At 36.8% G+C, this 19,710-nt stretch overlaps 1 protein-coding gene across 1 annotated transcript; it reads left to right on the top strand.

Annotated features, from left to right (window-relative positions):
• Positions 1 to 6,791: 6,791 nt before the first annotated feature.
• LOC131437568 (islet cell autoantigen 1) lies at positions 6,792 to 8,688 on the top strand. The gene is made up of 4 exons (XM_058607015.1): positions 6,792 to 6,979; positions 7,041 to 7,558; positions 7,623 to 7,874; positions 7,939 to 8,688. The coding sequence occupies exons 1-4, from the start codon at positions 6,916 to 6,918 to the stop codon at positions 8,482 to 8,484; spliced, it is 1,380 nt and encodes a 459-aa protein (XP_058462998.1). The 5' UTR covers positions 6,792 to 6,915; the 3' UTR covers positions 8,485 to 8,688.
• Positions 8,689 to 19,710: the final 11,022 nt, after the last annotated feature.

The raw sequence follows: 19,710 nt of genomic DNA, 5'->3' as shown, positions 1-19,710 counted from the left end.
CCTAACCCAGTTTCCACCCTAACTCTACCGTCGAACCGTTTTGTCTTTTTCTATAGAAAGGTATTCGAATTGCTGGAAAAACCGACTTTCGAATGGAGCCTCGGAGACCCATAGTGTTATATTTGACTCAGTTCAACGAGATCGGAAAATGTGTATTTGTGTGTGTGTGTGTGTGTGTGTGTGTGTGTGTGTGTGTGTGTGTGTGTGTGTGTGTGTGTGTGTGTGTGTGTGTGTGTGTGTGTGTGTGTGTGTGTGTGTGTGTGTGTGTGTGTGTGTGTGTGTGTGTGTGTGTGTGTGTGTGTGTGTGTGTGTGTGTGCACACTTTTCGAAGCTATTTTTACCGCTCAATTTTCTCAGAGACGGCTGAACCGATTTTAACAAACTTAGGCTCGTCGGGCCATTGATCAGGTTCGAAGATCAAATGGCTGTGACTTTTGGTTCCGGAGATATGATGGTATAAATGACGTAACTGACAAAACGCGTTGTGTTTTTACCGCGCAAGATTCTCGGAGATGGCTCAACCGATTTTAACAAGTCTAGGCCCGTTTGAAAGCTATTGTTAGGCCATTGATCAAGTTCGAATACCACATGGCTGTGACTTTTGGTTCCGGAGATATAATGGTATAAGTGACGTAACCGACAAACACGTTGAACTTTACCGCTTTTATATATATATATATATATATATATATATATATATATATATATATATATATATATATATATATATATATATATATATATATATATATATATATATATATATATATATATATATATATATATATAATGGTGCTAAAAATTTGGGATCACCTCTATTTTCGTAAAGCTCTAGTGTTCAAAAGTTTAAGCATCTCGAAAAAAGCCCTCATGCAAAATTTGAGCTAAATCGGACTAGCGTAAGGGGTGCTGCCCGGTGGTAAAGGTTTGACAATTTTCGATCTTGAAAAAGCACCATAGGGGGAAGTACATGAAATTTCCAAAATCGAATTTTTTTTATGCTAAAAGTCTCAAAACTGCATGAAACGTCGAGATTTAGTGTCATCTCAAAAAAAAATTTGATTTGAAAATTTTGATATTTTCTCTAAGTCCCAAAAAGTCGATTTAAAAAAAAATTTTTTTCGAGATGACACTAAATCTCGACGTTTCATGCAATTCTAAGCCTTTTGGAATCAGAATTTATTTTTCGATTTCGGAAATTTCATGTACCTGCTTCGAAAAAAGAAAAAGGCATTATCACACCAATAGGTGGATTAGGAAGGGTTTTTTTTCATAGATACGTATATTTCTTAAGGCAGTTTACATAACTTTATTTTCGCCGTAGCATCACTTTTACATAGAATTCTTATACAAATATAATTCTAATAAAGTCATAACGATTTGAATTTAATAAAACATATTTTTCTTATTTTTAAAATATCAATTTCGGTATTTCATCATATACTATTAAATCTACTCAAGAATATTATTTGACCCAAACTATAAAATAAGCTGTTATTTGTATACATTTTGTTGATAATTTCATAAACTATTTCGAGTTTGTTTGTATCATTACATCATTTTTATTCAAATTTAGCTATTGGTTGAACTAATGGACGCAGATGAAGTCTGAAATAAGTCTAAAAAGGGTCAATTATTAAATTGAAACTCCAATTGTATAGTCTACCTTGGGTACGCAAAGAATTTATTAGTTGAGATTTGACATCACGATACAACCTTCGCCACAAGCACAATGATTAGTTTCGGAGAGTCCAACTCGAAGGAGATGTGCGTCTAACGTGTAGTGATTGGACATGAGTCTAGACACCCCCCACAAGTCAAACCGTTTGTTTGAAGCTAGTTTCGAACCTAGTTTCAACGTTGTTTAACTGAAAATCTAGTCAGTTTCGAACCTGATTTTTATATCGTAGCACAAGCCATGCAATGGTTCTGTACGCTATGAATCGACTGCGAAGGCAATACTCTCACTAATGCACCATATTCTTAATAGGCATTTGTTAATGTTACATATAAAACAAAATATCATCATTTAATTAGGATTGAGGTCGCCTTGTTTTATAATATTTCGAATAAACCCATGAGGCAGCGTATAATTCAATTCAATAAAATATTTCAACATAGTTGACCTAAGCTTTCCATAAGAAACGGTTTTGTTCCATATCAAACAAGTATATAATATTATTGTAGACCTGTAATACTCGTATTTTACCAACCGAACTATATTTCAATAACAATGATTCATCAAAACAAAAAAAAAGAATGATCAGAGAAACTCTTTTAATTGAATCAAAAATAAAGATTGATTTTTTGGGGTATTTTTATATGATAACAAGTGGGCCACGGTTATCGGTAAGAGTTTTGATAGACTGTGAGATGCTCGGAAAATCGTACATAATCGTTAAAAATAAAACTCACACTCTAACAAAAGCTAAGTCTGATTCCGTATTTCATAATTCCTGTTTGATATAAATCCATAAGCTGGATGTTTTACCACAAGACATGAATTATTCATTATTTACTTCTAACTAAACCACAAAACAGTAAAACACTACTTCGATTTGATTGGTTACTTCTGGAAAATACATACTGACAGAAGCGGAAGATTCAAATTTATAGATTGATTGGTATACTAGATCCTGGAAGCTGGAAACGGAAAAGCTAGACTAGGTAGACCCATACAAGCATGATCAGATGAAAGAATTGAATTGTACTTTTACCTTCTACTTCAGAACTTTAAAATTCGAGTTCCTCAGTATTAAGTATAGCTCTTTTCTCAACTGCGCCACTGACATAGCCGGTATGTTTTATAAATAAATGTTAATTCGATTGTGCTGCCTAAGATGTACCGAAGCCTTTCATTTTTAACTCTTAACCGTGCCCAACAGAAAACAGCAAGAAAAGTGACCGATGAAAGAAAAAATGAAAAATGAATATTTGCGAAAAAATTACACCAAAGACGGAAAAAATGTTCTGCCAATTGAAATACTCCGGATGTAATGGAACACAACTCAGAAAGCAACTCAACTGAATCGAGCTTTCGAACTTGTTCGCACTTAGTAAGTTCAATGCAAGGATCAACTATCAGTTCAACCCTGTAGCTTCATTCTGCAAGAGAACACTTTTACTTTTTTTCATTGTGATCCAGAATACGAAGGACTTTTAAGTTTGCTTTCTGTGTAAGTTCTAGTATTCGTGCTAAAAGATTCTTTTGGAACACGTGTTTATTTATGTCGTTTCTGCCAAATCGGAGCGAGTATAACAAAAACGTATTTAATCTACCCAGCAGTGAGATGATACCTGTTTCATAAATCCGTATTTGATTCTTCTTACATTAGTGTTCAAATGGGTCAATTGTTTTCAATTGAGTTTTAGAGATTTCAATAGAGATTAAAATACTTTAATAAATGGGGGAGGGGGCGGTGGTTTAATTCGACGTGAACTTTTCGAAAGGGTCTACAAGCAGTTGACAGATTCTCTTTGTTTACTTTCTCTTTCGGCTATATCTGCGTTATTATACAAATGTTCGTTACATATCTAGTAGGGTAACAGAGGTATTTTGGCCCACTTTAGGATTGATTTTATTTTGGCCCACTTTGTAAAAATATCCACCAAATGTTGTAATATCTTTGAAAACCCCTTCCGCAATAGGTTATTTAATGTGATGAGCTTCAAATGAATCCATAAAGTTGGTTAGGTGGGCCAAAATATATGAAGTGGCCAAAATACCTCTGTTATTCTACTGTTGGAAAAATTGATATATTGACATTCATTATACACGAATATTATGTAAGTAAACATTATGTTGCTTTATGACAACTTATGAAATGGTCACGTCGGTTTTTGAACAGCCCCCAAGTTTTGTGAGCACTTAAAATATTATCAAAAACTAAGCAATACACACATCTCTGTTTGTACACGAGGGATTCGGGTCAAATTGAAACCGGACAAAATTAATCCGTGTTATTTCGAGAAACTTTTACGTGTTTATTAACTCTAGTTTCGTGATGTCACTTAAAATGTTTTCTCGAAAAATCGTTCGAAAAAAGTCGTGTATAAAAAACGGTACAAAAAATTGTACGTAGAAACAGAATTAAATGTATGAATTTTTGTTCTTCCAGCAATAATCAATGTGAGCAGTTTGAATTAAAATAGGTTCCATTTGAAAATACTGTAAATGTAACTAACTTGGGTTTCACGCAACGATTAATTTTATTGAAATAGTGACAAAAGAAAATTTGATATAATATAGCAAATAATGTTGCTTGAAACAACAAAACCAGATATTTGCCTTTTCTCAGTGGATTAGTTAAAAATTTTGATAAAACTAACAAAGATTTTACTTGTGCGTTCCTGTCAATTTTTTGACAAGCTTCAACAAATTCAACTTTCAAAATCAGTTTAAAATGAACTAACTTTAGATAAAGGTAATATTTGTAGTGCTTTGAATTTATAAACTTGGCAGTTGAAATAAATGATAAGATGTTAACTTAAAAAGATTAGTATTTCAGCTTACGCCTTTGTTTGTTTATATAATTCATTTTGTTTTATTTTTAACAGTAAAATGATTTCTTTTGAAATAATTTGAAGGCTTGTGTCTGGTACATTTCGCTTCGATTTTTATATTTGTCAGAAATTTCAATTACATTTATAATATTCCAGATATTTACATACCACAATCAAGCCCTGGTATATTACTTTCCATAGTATCCAATGGTTCGATGCCTTTTCAGTCCGATCAAGACAGAGATAACATGCATCAAATATTTGTTGTGAAGAAAACGCGTTGTGGAATGTTGTGCAGTAGTTTCTAATAATATTAATTACCAATACTTACGCTGGGATTGTTGAAAAACCCAAGAAAAAGAAATTAGCAGATAAAATTTCACTTTTGAAACACGTAAAAAACTTTTGTGTTCCTTCACGGTAGGAAAAAACAGCTCTGGTTTATAAGAAATAAAACTGATACGTTCGTTCGAACAATAAATTTTGTTGTATCATTACACAAATAAGACCCCAGATAAAACGAGACAATTTTTCTTTAATATAAAGGTAAAGCAGAATTTGTTGATACGCAATAAACAGGTGATTTATTTCAATAAAAAAAAATTTTTTTTCGATCGGCAAGACAAATTTTTTCATTTAACTTTATACATAGATCATCGTTGATGTTAAAGGTAGAAAATGGGTTGAAACAATCATAATCTAGCTTGAACATAACATGAATCAGATGCGTTAATCTACTAAATGATTTGTTATTTGAAACAAGCTCCATTTATCTACGTGTACTAAGATAGAGCAGAAAAGTTACGTACACAGAAATTTCGATATCTCCATTGATCGTTGACGGATATCAACAATCTATGGCTTGTTGCATAGTGATTACAAACTTGGGTATCTGTTTTGAAACATATTTTCAAGGTCAAGCTATCTCTGGGATCTCGACCTCTTTGTTAACAACCCACTTACATATAAATATGTATCTTATGATCAAAAAAGAACCGGAATTTTATAAAAAACGCAAAATCTCAATTTTTAATAAATTTCTTTATTATCGCCTTCAAAGTACTCTCCTCCTGCGGCAATACATGCATGCCAACGCTTGATCCAAGTTTTATAGGACGCCGAAGGTATGGCCTTCAGTTCACGCAGCGAGTTCTCTTGTATGGTCTCTATGGTCTCAAAATGCGTTCCCCGCAATGGCAATTTGAGTCTGAGGAAGAGGAAAAAGTCACACGGAGCCATATCTGGAGAGTACGGTGCTTGGTTGATGATATTGGTTGAATTTTTGGCCAAAAACTGCGACACAACCAACGCTGTGTGAGCCAGCGCATTATCGTGACATTCAGCTTTTTTGGCACCAGCCGAGAAGCGACGCGTTTCAAACCCAAAACATCAGTTAAAATGTGTTAGGCTGATCCATAAGAGATGCCCAACAACACAGCAATCTCTCTAATCGGTACAGAACGATTTTGCAACACGATTTGCTTCGCCGATTCAATGTTTTCTTCAGTAACAGATGTTGTTGGGCGGCCAGGGATCTCATCATGATCCAAGCTTGTACGACCTCCTTTGAAGCGTTTATACCACTCGTATGCCTGTGTTTTTCCTAGACACGATTCACCAAAGGCCTTTTCTAACATTTTCAACGTTTCGGAACACTTAAATCCATTTGCAACACAAAATTTGATGCACGCACGTTGTTCTAAATTTTCATCCATTATAAAAATCGCGAAAATTTTTCAACTTCTTTGTATAGACGCCAAACAAAAACTAATCGTACGATATGCGTCAAAATTTGACAGAATTTGTATAAAAGTGTTGCCAACATTGAGGGAATAAAAGTTTATCGATTGGACAAGCGCGGGAATTTTAAAATGAAAATTCCAGTTCTTTTTTGATCATAAGGTACACGAACATTGGTTTAGTTCGGCGCGCTGACTCGAATGGTATATGAAACTCAACCGCCCGGGTCTCGGAAAATTTTTCAAAAGTGGGAGTGAATTCTATATCTGTTTTGTATAACCTTAAAAAAAGGTGAAACGACATAAGAATTAGATTCGAAACTGAATTTGAGGAGTTCAGTTCCATACTGTTAAAAGTAGGTACTGGATACTGGGAAAGGTTCGGCATCAAGTGAAGTGACATCAGTTTTACGTTCGCCCGTAAAACGTGAAAAAGATCCGTGCTAATATTCAAAAACTTAGGCATCGCTTCTGCGCAAATGACGCGACGCCTCATGCGAATTTTCCTCGCATTGTGTCCCATCTGTCTATTGGGGTGGAAAATCGATATTTGCCTTCAATGCATTAGCAAAAGGAAAAGCCTACTTGTCAAAGTCAGTACTCTTTTATATAGAGCAAAATTTTATTTTATTTCTAGTTTGAAGTTATTTTAAGGATTAAAAACAATTCCGATATGCTGAAATCGGAATTTCAACACCAATTCTGGATCACTAAAAAAGCTGTTCAAAGAAAACTAGGTGAATTTGGTTGTACCTCGGAAAAGCACTGCAATATGCATTAAACGAAATTGCTTTTCAGGAACAAAAGAAGATGAGAATATCGTCGCTTCCGATGGTGAACTAGATTCGAAAATTGAACTTTTCCAATCAGTAGCAGACAGTAGCCGCCAGCTGTATCGGATTATAGACCAGTATCAGGAACGAGTTTGCATTCTAGCACAGGAAGAAAATACGCTGGGCAAATATCTACGTGAGGTTGGCAAAGAAAATCCGACCACGGGCAAGCTTATGTCCAACACAGGAAAAGCAATTTCCTATTGTGGTCAACAACGAATCACGATTCGTGTTCCTTTGCTGCGGCTACACCACGATGTGCAAACCTTCAAAGGACGGGCAATTGTGGACACGCAAAACACCATTCAAGCAATGGAGAAAGAACGTACTGAGTACCGGGCGGCTCTTAGCTGGATGAAATCGGTTAGTATTCAACTGGATCCAGATACCGGTAGAGGTTTGGAGAAGTTTCGCAAGGCACAGCATCATGTTAAAACTGCCAAAACGAAGTTCGATAAATACACGCTGGATTGTTTAGAAAAGGTAGGTTTACTGTTCTTCGTTATGATACTAGCTTATGGAAACGCACGGTTTCCTGTGATTTTAGATTGATTTGTTGGCAGCCGCTCGATGCAATATGTTTTCACATGCACTGGTCGGTTATCAGAACGCGATGCTTCAGTTCGCCAAAAAGAGCAGTGACACCTACAAGACTGCTTTGAAGAGCCTCTCTAAGGATCCACACTATAATTTTTCGATTTTACGGGAGCTAACACAAACTAATCCGAACGCTAAGGAGACAGAAAACGATGAACAGATCGACAAACCGGCCGATGACGATCAAATGCTGTTCTTCCAGGTTGTGCCAAATTATTTTGTGATAGATGAAGTGGCAATAGAAAAACTTGTATTTATTTTTTCAGGAAGACTATAAAGACGAAGAATCAACTGGAAATAATGCTAGAAAATCCGAGCCCAAAGTTAATGACACAGATTCTTTGCCACTGAACGACCTTCTGGCGGATATAAGTGAACTGAAAGTTCTGGATATCACAGCGAATAACAAACATGCGAATGACACTTCGTGTTCAGCTGATTTGTTGGGCCTTAATGTAGTTGACGAATTTTCTGATTTCCTATCAGCACCAGCACCATTCATGCCATCAACACTTCTGGCCAATCCAGAAGCAATGCAACTTTCATTAGACCAACTTTCGATTCCAAACCAGCCTCTGGCTACGAGCAGCAAACCCACCTCAAGCGAAATGTTTGGTAGTTTGCTAAACAACCTTTCCAAAAATCAGCCGACCGTTCCGATGGGTAACAATCAAATGGATGCCAAGCGGCAACATAAGGACACCAAGGATCTTTCTGGTTGGTATCAGCTTTTCGCCGAGCTAGATCCGCTTTCCAATCCGGACGCCATACCGTCCAAAACTGATGCACCCTATAATAGTTTGGCCGCTTGAAGTGAAAAGCGTTTGACATCCCAATACTGGATGCTCTCGACGGAAGGATTTATCGAAATCGGTCGTCTCAATCAGTGTTGTTATATTTATCGCTGAAGACTATATATTATTATTATTATTATTCTGGATACCTTATTTGATGCTTTATAAAAATGTGAATGTCACGTGCTGTGTAAAAATCAATATACTCCTTTATTAACTTAACTATTTGGTTTAAACGTTGCAACAAGTTTGTGTCACGATTCCAGCCCATTACAGTCACCCGATGAAACAATTGCAATTTCCATAGCGAGTTCCCCTAGAGATGGGAAAACACAGTGAAAATTAAGTGTCTCGACTTGTATCAAGCAGCTTGTATTGTACACAGGAAATTTGGATCGCAGGGCATCTATTCTTACTGACGTATCGAAAAAGTGTACTAAAAAATAAGTAACTGAAAAGTACGTTAGTTTGGACAGCTCGAGTAGACGCTACTCAATAGACCTCTTACGATTAAAACGAGAGAGGACTTAACAGTACAAGAACACAGTACTGTAGAACTAACAATGAAAGTCACTGGCGTGGATATACCAATGCACGAAACGTTTATTCACTTTGAAGAAGGCTAGATGTGAATATGTTCAGAGGAAGGTTGATCAAAATCAGAAAAAAACAGCAATGAGTTATGGGAAATTCTTAAGCATTTACTTCTTCACTTCTGGATGGCGTCACCTCACTTGAGATGACACCGATTGATGGCATAGCAACTTAGGCTATATTACCAGTTAATTTTCGTTTATAGTACAAAAGACTTCCTTTTCACTGGACTAAAAGTGAAAACCTCGCTGTCTGACAGCGTGGAGTCGCCAAGTATGGATGAAAATTCTTTCTTTCTCGCGAAATACTAAAATTCTCTCCGCACCAATACGATACAACTTGTTCACTCGTTGAGGGTTTCACTGGAAGTCAAAACAATTGCTAAAACCTACACATGGCTCATCAACAACCTTAACATTCAATGGTATAGAAGAGCACTCAGAGCAAGTGATACTAGAAAGATTAAACAGTTATTTTATAAACAGTGTACAAAAGAGTAAACCTGGTGAAATAACGTAGCCGATTAATAATTATTGTAGACTTGTTGAATTTCACCCAATCACTTTTGAACAATTGAAAGATATTTGTTTTAATTTAGGAAAATCGGCTGGTATCGACAATGTTAACTCAAAAGTGATAGAAGATTGCTTTCATGTTATCGGAGACGATCTGCCGTACCTTTCATGTTATCGGAGACGATCTGACGTGCCAAAAGTTTAGAAAGAATCGCTAGTGGTTCCTATCCCTAGGGTTACTGGAACGGATGAAGTCAAGGAGTATAAGAAATTCTGAAACTTGTTAAAATTAAACTGATTAACAATTTGAACTCTAATAGTTTGCTAATACCGGAATAGTCGGGATATCGGAAGAGTCACTCTTGCGAAACCGCTCTAAACCTGTTTTTAGCGAAGAAGGGAAAAAGTAAATCGTGATTAAAGGGACTATTTTTGGAGTGTTCTTGGATCTCAAGCGCGCTTTCGAAACAATTTCTAGATCTAAACTGTTACAAACACTACATCGTTTTGGTATCGGAGAAATGGCATATAATTGGTTTGAAAGCTATGTATTTGATAGAACCCAGAAAACTGTTTCCAACGATGTCGTGCCTAGTTTATAGAGAAATTCACTTGGTGTGCCACAGTGTAGTGTTTTAGGACCGATTTTGTTTATTATGTGCATAAATGAAATGAAGCGAGTTTTACGGTTTTGTGAAATAAATTTGTTTTCGGACGATACTGTTCTGTTCTTTGCTGCTAAGGATTTGGATGAAGCGGTGACACATTTGATCGAAGACCTACATTCTCTGGCTCAGTTGTTAAAATTCAAACAATTAAAACCGAATGTGACAAAAACTAAATATATGGTTATTTTTCCTTAAGCACTGGACATGAAGCCAATATATAAATTGATGAAGAGATTATTGAACGCGTTAGAGAGTCGAAGTATCTTGGAGCCAAAATTGATGAAAAGCAAACATTTAAATCTCACGAGGGTGGCAAAAAGTACGGTGTATTATGTCGCCCTAAACATGATTTAACGACCAGTAGTAAAATTCTTCTGCATAAATCAATAATTTCTCCTCACATTGACTTCTGCCCATCGATTCTGTTCCTTGCTAACAACACGCTAATATTGATATTACATCGATTGCAAGATAAGCTTAAGCGACTGCTTTTAAAATGTAATAGATATACACACCAAATCATATTCACGGACGTCGATAAAATTTTACTAAGTTTGAAACAGCTGAACATTCAGTAATCAGTTCAGTAAAAGTTTCATTTGCTGAACAATCGGTAACGTTTCTCTGAACCTCCTGTCAAAATTATACTGACTTGATCGTCATTCATTACCGACGTTCGATGAAATTTATAAATAATCCGTAAATGAATGAACGTCGTGAACTATTACTGTTTTTCGATAAATTTACCAGAAACCCGCTAAATAAATTAAAAATAACTCCAATTTTCATCCAACAAGTTAATTTATTTATTATTACTAGATTATGTACTTACTGTTCAATAACGATTTATACTAAAAAGGAGTATATCGAAAATAAGCTATCCACATACATTTGTGTTGTACGCATGTATTTGTGATGTTTTTGCCTTTCTCATATAGAAAGGTTATGCAATCACTTGAAAAACCGACTAGTGAAAATTGGCCCGGAGGGCCAAGTGTCATATACCATTCGACTCAGTTCATCGAGCTGAGCAATGTCTGTGTGTGTGTGTGTGTGTGTGTGTGTGTGTGTGTGTGTGTGTGTGTGTGTGTGTGTGTGTGTGTGTGTGTGTGTATGTGTGTGTGTATGTGTCAAATAATCTCACTAGGTTTTCTCGGAGATGGCTGAACCGATTTTCACAAACTTGGATTCAAATGAAAGGTCTCGTGGTCCCATACGGAATTCCTGAATTTCATCCGTATCCGACTTCCGGTCCCGGAGTTATAGGGTAAAGTGTGTTCAATATTGTACATCGTCACTTAAACCGGCGAAACAAAAAACGTAAAAAATTTTCTAAACTGGTCTCAAAACAACACGAATCGATAGTCATTTTCAGTAGGCAACTAAACAAACCGATTCCGGCTACCCTGTTTCCCGGTATCCGGTTCCGGAAGTACCGGAAATAGTGGTCATATATACCAAAATGGATCTCACTCACTTTTCTCAGCGATGGTTTGACCGATTTTCACAAACTTAGATTCAAATGAAAGGTCTCGTGGTCCCATACAGAATTCATGAATTTCATCCGGATCCGACTTCCGGGTCCGGAGTTATAGGGTAAAGTGTGTTCAATATTGTACACCGTCACTTAAACCGGCGAAACAAAATACGTAAAAAAATTTCTAAACTGGTCTCAAAACTACACAAATCGATAGTCATTATCAGTAGGCAACTAAACAAACCGATTCCGGCTATCCTGGTTCTCGGTATCCGATTCCGGAAGTACCGGAAATAGTGATCATATATACCAAAATGGATCTCACTCAATTTTCTCAGCAATGCTTTGACCGATTTTCACAAACTTAGATTCAAACGAAAGGTCTCGTGGTCCCATACGGAATTCCTGAATTTCATCCGTATCCGACTTCCGGTCCCGGAGTTATAGGGTAAAGTGTGTTCAATATCGTACACCGTCACTTAAACCGGCGAAACAAAAACCGTAAAAAATGTTATAAACTGGACTCTAAACCGTTATTCCCAATCTTAGGGCCAAATGAAAGGTCTTATGGTCCTACCAAAAATTACTGTATATTTTTGGGTTCAACAAAAATTTAAACCGTTGTTTGGAGTACGATTGCAAATCGTATAAAAACTAGTGAAGTTTGATACAAGAGAAAGGCATCATTACACCACTAGGTGGATTAAAACAGGTTTGTTATTCTCAGATCGCAGTATGCTGTGCGTTTGGCTGTCAGCTTCCGTTTGTTTACTTGTTTGTGCGGTTGAAATTCTGCGTTTTCAAAACGTCGCGTATTGAAAAGGAAGTGGAAATTAAAGTTCTGGGCACATGGCTAAGTGAGAAGGGTATTACCATGCGAAAATTGGCGAAGCGGTTTGGAATTACTCATGCCAGTGTTAAAAACATAATTAATAAGTTTGGGGAACATTATTCTTAGGATGAGCTACCAGGAAGAGGCAGAAAACCCGGTTCTTCCAACCCGAAACTGGACCAGAAAGTGGTATCTCTAATCATGAAGAACAAATCAATGTCAATACGTGATTTTGCCAAAACAGCAGGAACGAGTGTGGGAATGGTCCAAGCGTATCAAGAGGCGAAATCACCTAAAGACCTACAAGAAGCAGAAAATCTCGGAACAAAGCGTAAAACAGAAGAAGCAAACAGCAACAAGAGCCCGGAAATTGTATTCGCGTCTTTTGCAGGGTACGGATGCATGCGTTTTGATGGACGATGAGACTTATGTAAAAGAGGACTCAAAAACCCTTCCAGGTCTACAATACTTTGCTGTCGTCGTTGGGGAGGATGTAAGCGATGCGGACAGGTTGATTCAAGTGGAGAAACTCGGTCGAAAGGTACTGGTATGGCAAGCAATATGCTCCTGTGGTTTGAAGTCAACCATTTTTTACACTACCGGAACTATAAATGCAGAAATCTATCGATCTGAGTGTTTCCAGAAGAAATTGCTGCCTTTATATAAGAAGCATAGTACACCTCCACTGTTTTGGCTGGATTTGGCGTCGGCTCACTATGCCAAAACCACTCTCAAGTGGCTTGCGGAAAAGGGTATACATTTCGTTGAGAAAAATATCAATCCACCAAATTGGCCTCAGCTTCGACCCATCGAACGTTACTGGGCAATCGTGAAGAGGGTCTTCAAGAAGACTGGTTAGGCTGCTGGGAACATGCAGTTAAAAAAAATTGGGCTCAAGCGTCCAAAAAATGCGATGCAACACTTGTCCGGAACTTGATAAAGAGCGTTCGATCAAAAGTTCGAAAACTTGTGAAGGAATAACTTAAATTTCATCCGGTTTTCTTTATGTTCAAGTTTAACCTCGTACAATAAAGGACCAATTTTTGGTTTGAATAAAATATCGTTTTTTATCATAATTTGAAAGAAAAATTTGTGGATAGCTTATTTTCGATACACTCCGTATTATAATTACACTTAATTCATTCATGATTGTGGACGGTAGCGTAAAGTATGTCAGCCATTTTGGTAGAGAGCTGAATTATAAACTTTAGACTGCTTTAACAATTTATATACTGAATATCTTTCTTACCATCCGGAAATTACAGGAATTATAACGACTTGAGCGTTTCACGTACAATTTACTCGATGCTACACTAAGTAATTGATTCACTGAAATTCGGTTAATCTTTTACTGAAATAGGAATGACAGTTAGTTTGGTGAAAATAATGTTTTAGAATTAATTACAGTAAAAATAATTACTGAACATCGAAAGAGAAATTTGGTGAATACTAGTAATGCGTCTGATGCGAGAACACGAAGCTTCTTATCAACCAGATCGCAAAACTCGTTATTGTACAAAGGAATTAGTCGATTCGATGCCCGGACGAATCAAGCGAGCTGCAGCATTAAGCGAGTTAACAAAAATTATGTATTTCACACGTAAAATCTGTTCTGTAATTAAATCTTAAACGAATTAGTGAAATTTGATTTTCTAGAAAATTATAAAATGGCGAAGATTGTATTTTTTTTTTTCAAGTAAGACTCATTAGGTTACACCACCCATAAACACTTTCACTACAAATGAAGCTAGAAAAACAGTTCTTTGAAACTCAAATCCTGGAGAGTCTTCAAAATGTAGTCACGGTGTGGAAAGACATAGGTTAATTCGGAACCCGTGTAAAAAGCGGGTGGGTAATGTCACAGATACAACTGGAGAACGTAAATACGAGTAAAACTGACATGTATCTTTCACACGTCCGAACATGGATAACCTTACTATTAATATATTATGTGATATATACTAAAATACGACTTATTGATTATTACTATTACATATTTAACCATATAGTTAAATAACACGGAACAAACACAGTTTTGTTTTGTAGATTTGCTCAGTAGAGGTGGGCTTCGTATAATCATTTAGGAATATTTGAATGGCTTTGAAAAGAACCGATTTGCGGAATTTATTCGATGTTTACAACTGCTGACCCGGTTTGCCGTTCAATGCATACGGCGCTTTTCTTACATGCCAGTTGTCATATGTTCGAGCCCCGACCTGGAAGGATTGATAGTGTCAGTAGGATCGTAGTACTAGCCATGTAATGATTCTGTACGCTAAGAATCGGCTGCGAAGTCTGTTGAAACAGAAAAGCCTAATTCCACAAAAGAAATGTAATGCCAAAATTTTTTACAACTGCTGAGTACTTTTTGCCATCATTTATTTATCAACACTAGAATCCTGGACCAGTACATAATTCTGAAACTGAGTACTATAGTCCAAATCTGGCGCAGAATTCAGTTGAAAAATACAGGTTCGGAATTCATATCAGGTCATGAATTCAGTTGTAGAACAAGGGAACTGAACTCATATTTAGATTCCAGGTTCCAAATTTAGTTTTAGTTCTGAGTTTTGAACTTGAATTCCGAACCTTAATAAAGGAACTGAATTCAGCTCCAAAATCTAGATCCAGAATCCATGTGCCGAATTTAGTTCCAACATGCAGAATTCAGGAATTAAATTCTGGTACAGAAGTCAGTTCTAAAACTTAGGTACGGAGTTCAAATTTACAAAAATTGCAATCCTAAATCAGAATTCTGGATTCGAGTCCTATAAATTAAGGAACAAGAGTGAATGTTGGTACTTTACCTACGTTCCGGAAGGACGACGACTCATCGTTCTTTTCTTCGCCGAGTTGGATATTTGGGTAGGTATGAGGTATAGGAATTACTCCATGCATGAGATAAGATGGAAAAAGAAGTGAAAAGTTGGGTGGCAAAAAATAAGAAGTCCAATCTCTATAATCACTAGGCCTATGTAATAACCAGTTTGACAAACATAAGTTCGCTAATGATAAAGAGACTTTATGAGCCAGTCTAACTGAATACATCATAATTTTCTCTTCGAGTTACGCGTGTCCATACGAAAAATGAACAAAAATTCACTTATACTTAGCATCATAATTACAATCAGAAAGATTTCATTTATTAAATTTTCTATAAAACCTCGTCTATAGGTTGCCGATGACGTTAAGATCTACTATTACATTCAAAGCCCAGTAGATGCAGGTTTTCTTCAACGACAGCTTCGCCGAGTGGTGTAAAGTAAACCGGATGAAATTGAATCCTGACAAATGCTCGACCATCACGTTCTCGAAGAAGAAAGAGCCATTTCATTTTGATTACTTTCTGGAAGGATCCCCGATAGTCAGAACGATATGTGTTCAAGACCTTGGTGTCTTTCTCGATCAGCAACTGACATTCAAGCAACACATCAGCTATATCGTTTCTAAAGCTTCTCGCAACCTAGGATTTGTAATGAGGATGGCTAAACATTTTACAGACGTGCACTGTTTAAAATCTCTGTTTTGCTCGCTTGTTCGTTCATCCCTGGAGTACTATTCTGTCGTTTGGAACCCTCACTACATAAACGGAGCTCATAGAATCGAATCGATACAACGCAGATTCATTCGCTTCGCCCTACGGTGCTTACCGTGGAACAATCCTCACCAACTACCAAGCTACGAAAGTCGCGGGTTATTAATCGGTCTCGATACACTGCAAATTCGTCGGGATTTTTTTTTTTATTTAAAATATGTTTTTTATTCAGGCCTATTTGCGTACAAGCTTTACGTGGCCGAGTTAGCCGATTTTTTAAATAAATAATTTTTCGAAGTGGATCTCGTTGTCACTCTTTTTCTAGGAGGAGAAGAGCTTCCATTTTCCTCCTGCGAGGGTTGAGGGGCACTTTGTTCGTGGCTCGTCTCGTCCTCCATTGCCGCATCGATGGTTTTGTTGTTGATTTCAGTCTTCTTTTCGTTTTCCTTGTTGTTCGCAGTCTTGAGCTCGTTGCTAGTTGCTGTAGGAGCGCCTTGTTGTACATTGGTTGCAGTTGTTGGTTGGTTTGATGGTGAAACAGGAGTACTACGCTCACTAGTTTTCGTTGTTGAACGGTTGACCTTGTCTTTTGTTGAAGATGTTCTTTTCGCAGTTTCAGTGCAAGGTTTACCGTAGTGTGCAGGTTGTTCACAAAACTGACATGTAACCAGTTGATTTTCATACGTAATCAGCGTTTTACACGGATGTTTCCCGTCTTGATTACAAATGATGTAAGATGGAATTGCTTTACGTAGTTGCATACGTACCACTCGCACGCCATTCCGGATACCCGGAAAAAAATTCCGCCATACTTCCCTTTCGATGGAAAGAACTTCACCGTACTGCGACATACTTTCCCGAACATACTCATCGGTGGACTGCGGGGGAAGGTCATGCACGCGTACTTGTATGGCATTGTCCACCATGTGCACAGGAATTTTGTATTTAATGTTGTCACACTCAACGCTGTGCACCTCGTTGTTAACCGAAGCGAATGCAATTGCATCGCTTTCACGTTTAGACATAATGTACACACAGTTAGACGCCTTGTTGAATTGAATCTCACTTACATTATTAGGGTCTAGATGCATTCGTTCTTTAAGCAAGATTTCAATTTCATTTGCTGCTGGTCTAACTTTGCAACGCTTGAAATCTATACAAATTGAATTTGGCCTTGTTGGCCAAGTTTCAGGCTTTGTTAAATCGTATTTGACCATTCCGTACACTCTATTGTTCACTGCACTGTATTGTCTTTGTTTCTTTTGCTTCGACCGCAAACGATTTTCGACTGTGTTGGCTGAGATGCGAGCTCGAACTGTATTCGTCGAGATGTTGCACTTGCTTTATTGATAGCAGATGTTTTGACCGATAGGATTGACTGCCCTGCTTTGCTGCTCCGCGAAATTAATATCAACGTCCGACCCTGGGCTCTTCGCAACAGTGCATTTCTTCGACTTCCTTTATGGCGAACTAACTACGGTGCTAATAATGCTATTATTGGCTTGCAGAGGTCATTCAACCTCGTTTCATCAGGATTTGACTTCAATCTATCACGCAGTAGGATACTTGGAAATGTTTTATATATTACTAGAAATTATCATTAGGACCATATTGTGTCTGTTGATTATACCTAAATAAATAAATAAATAAAACTTGTAAGTTAACTTTCGAACAGAATTGACGGGCGAGAAAATGTTTTACCTTACCTGTAAACTAGGGCCACTAATTTATTATGCACTACAATGATTCAAAATTTGCACTTACCGTATTGATATGGGGGCAGCTGTCCTGGAATTCTACAAAAATATTCGCCACATACAACACTAGATAATCGACTCTAGCAGCACATATCCAGAATAGTTGGATACAATGACAATCGAAAACAACAATGTAGACAAAAAAAAATTGTCATAAAATTCCCGTACATTGAGAGTGATAAATTATCATACGAAAGCAACGAGAAGCAAATGAAAGTTGGAATTATCATTAAAAATTAAGGGTTATAACATTGTGATCGTTCGAATAAAACATGACTTTTAGAAGGACACGTCTTCAAGGACGAGGTGCTAGGCGGTCAATAGAGGCATAGAAAAATCTTTGTTGAATCTATATAGTCCGTTCAGTTATTTTACGTAGGTAACCAATAAGCACGGACTAATGCCACATTTTTTGTAAAAAACTAAGCTTTATTCATCATCATAGTCTCTTCAAGAGCAATGAGTCCAGTGATTCTCTAACATTTCAATACTTTTCTTGTAGAACAGCAGATCTTTTGCGTTATATTAAGCGTTTGCTTCATATCCGAAGAATATGATGGATTTCGCGTTTGATAAGAGCTTACTCATATACAAAAGATTTGGTGGATTTTTTTTCACGGTTTTCTGTGCAATTACTTTATTTGGCCGGTCGAAAAGTTCATCATTTTCAGTGTCATTAAAAGCACCAGATAAGCCTATTTCAGCTATTTTTCAAAGAAGGGCGAATTTTACAAAAGTAAACAAATCGAGTTGTTCTCTCCTACGAATAAATGCTTTAAAATCCTACAATTTTGCCTCAAAATTTGAATTCTACAAAAATCTCAATCTTTGTAATACAAAGAACTATGAAGGGCGAAACTGTCATTTCATTTGTTTACGTAAGTTTCGCCCTCCGTGCTCCATGCCAACAAACAGGGTGATACATTATTTGCTACACACTTAGATTTTTTTCCCGAATCTCGGCATAACTTTGCCGAGATTTGAACAGCCGAGTGCTCGGCAAACATTAGAACAACTGAAATTTTCGGTGTTTTTCATTTGACAGATAATTTGCTTTTACCGAGATTTTCGGTTTCGATAAAACTATAAATTACCGAGATCTTCGTCGCTTTTGGAAACAAATTACCGACATTATCGGTGTTCAAGCATGTGATTTAGCCGAAATTTTAAGCAATTAATAAAAATAAAAATTTAAATAAACCTTACAGTTTAAACTCGTTATCATTGATTTATTTATTTAAACATTATGTTGGCTGTTGAGCGAATAGGCTAGGAAATGTAAAATAAGACAAAATATTTCCCATGATGTAAATAATGCCAAACATATGCGCCGTAGAATGGATGCACTTCCATGTTTACAGTAGAGAACACAATTCGATTTTCCGCCGAAAATTAGATTCCGGCTTCAACGAAAGTAATGGCTCAATAAAACATTGTATATTTAAATAAATATATCATACCGGATTCCAATCAATTTCATGCAGTAGATTAGCGTTGCGAGGATCTTTATCCCGGAAGAATGCTCTGGGGGATTTCTTGTCACGAATAATCGTCGAACACTGAACAAACATATCGCTATATTCGGATTCAATTTTTATTTGCAACTGATTCCACATACGAACACATGCACTTATTTACATCACTCAGTTTTGCACTGAAGAAAAATGGCTACTTTGATGATTCACCGAATTTCGGTTGTCTAAAAGTTGTTAACCGAGATGTCGGTAAGTTGATATCATTAATTTGCTGATTTCGGCAAAACGACCAATTGCTGGTAAACACGGTAATTTACAAAACCGAATATCAGTATAACATTTTGAATTGCCGAGAAATTGGAAGTAATAAACCGAGAATTTTGGAAAAAGC

The sequence above is a fragment of the Malaya genurostris genome, chromosome 3, assembly GCF_030247185.1.
Source record: "Malaya genurostris strain Urasoe2022 chromosome 3, Malgen_1.1, whole genome shotgun sequence".
In the NCBI taxonomy this organism is placed as follows: domain Eukaryota; kingdom Metazoa; phylum Arthropoda; class Insecta; order Diptera; family Culicidae; genus Malaya; species Malaya genurostris.
The sequence above is the reverse complement of the archived record's forward strand: the minus strand, read 5'-3'. Positions and strand labels throughout refer to the sequence as shown.

Excerpts from the sequence above, each read along its gene's own strand:
- LOC131437568 (XM_058607015.1), top strand. The coding sequence starts at position 6,916 with ATGCTGAAATCGGAATTTCAACACCAATTCTGGATCACTAAAAAAGCT. Across the intron at positions 7,559-7,622 it reads CGCTGGATTGTTTAGAAAAG|ATTGATTTGTTGGCAGCCGC; the intron begins GTAGGTTTACTG and ends CTGTGATTTTAG. Across the intron at positions 7,875-7,938 it reads ATCAAATGCTGTTCTTCCAG|GAAGACTATAAAGACGAAGA; the intron begins GTTGTGCCAAAT and ends TTATTTTTTCAG.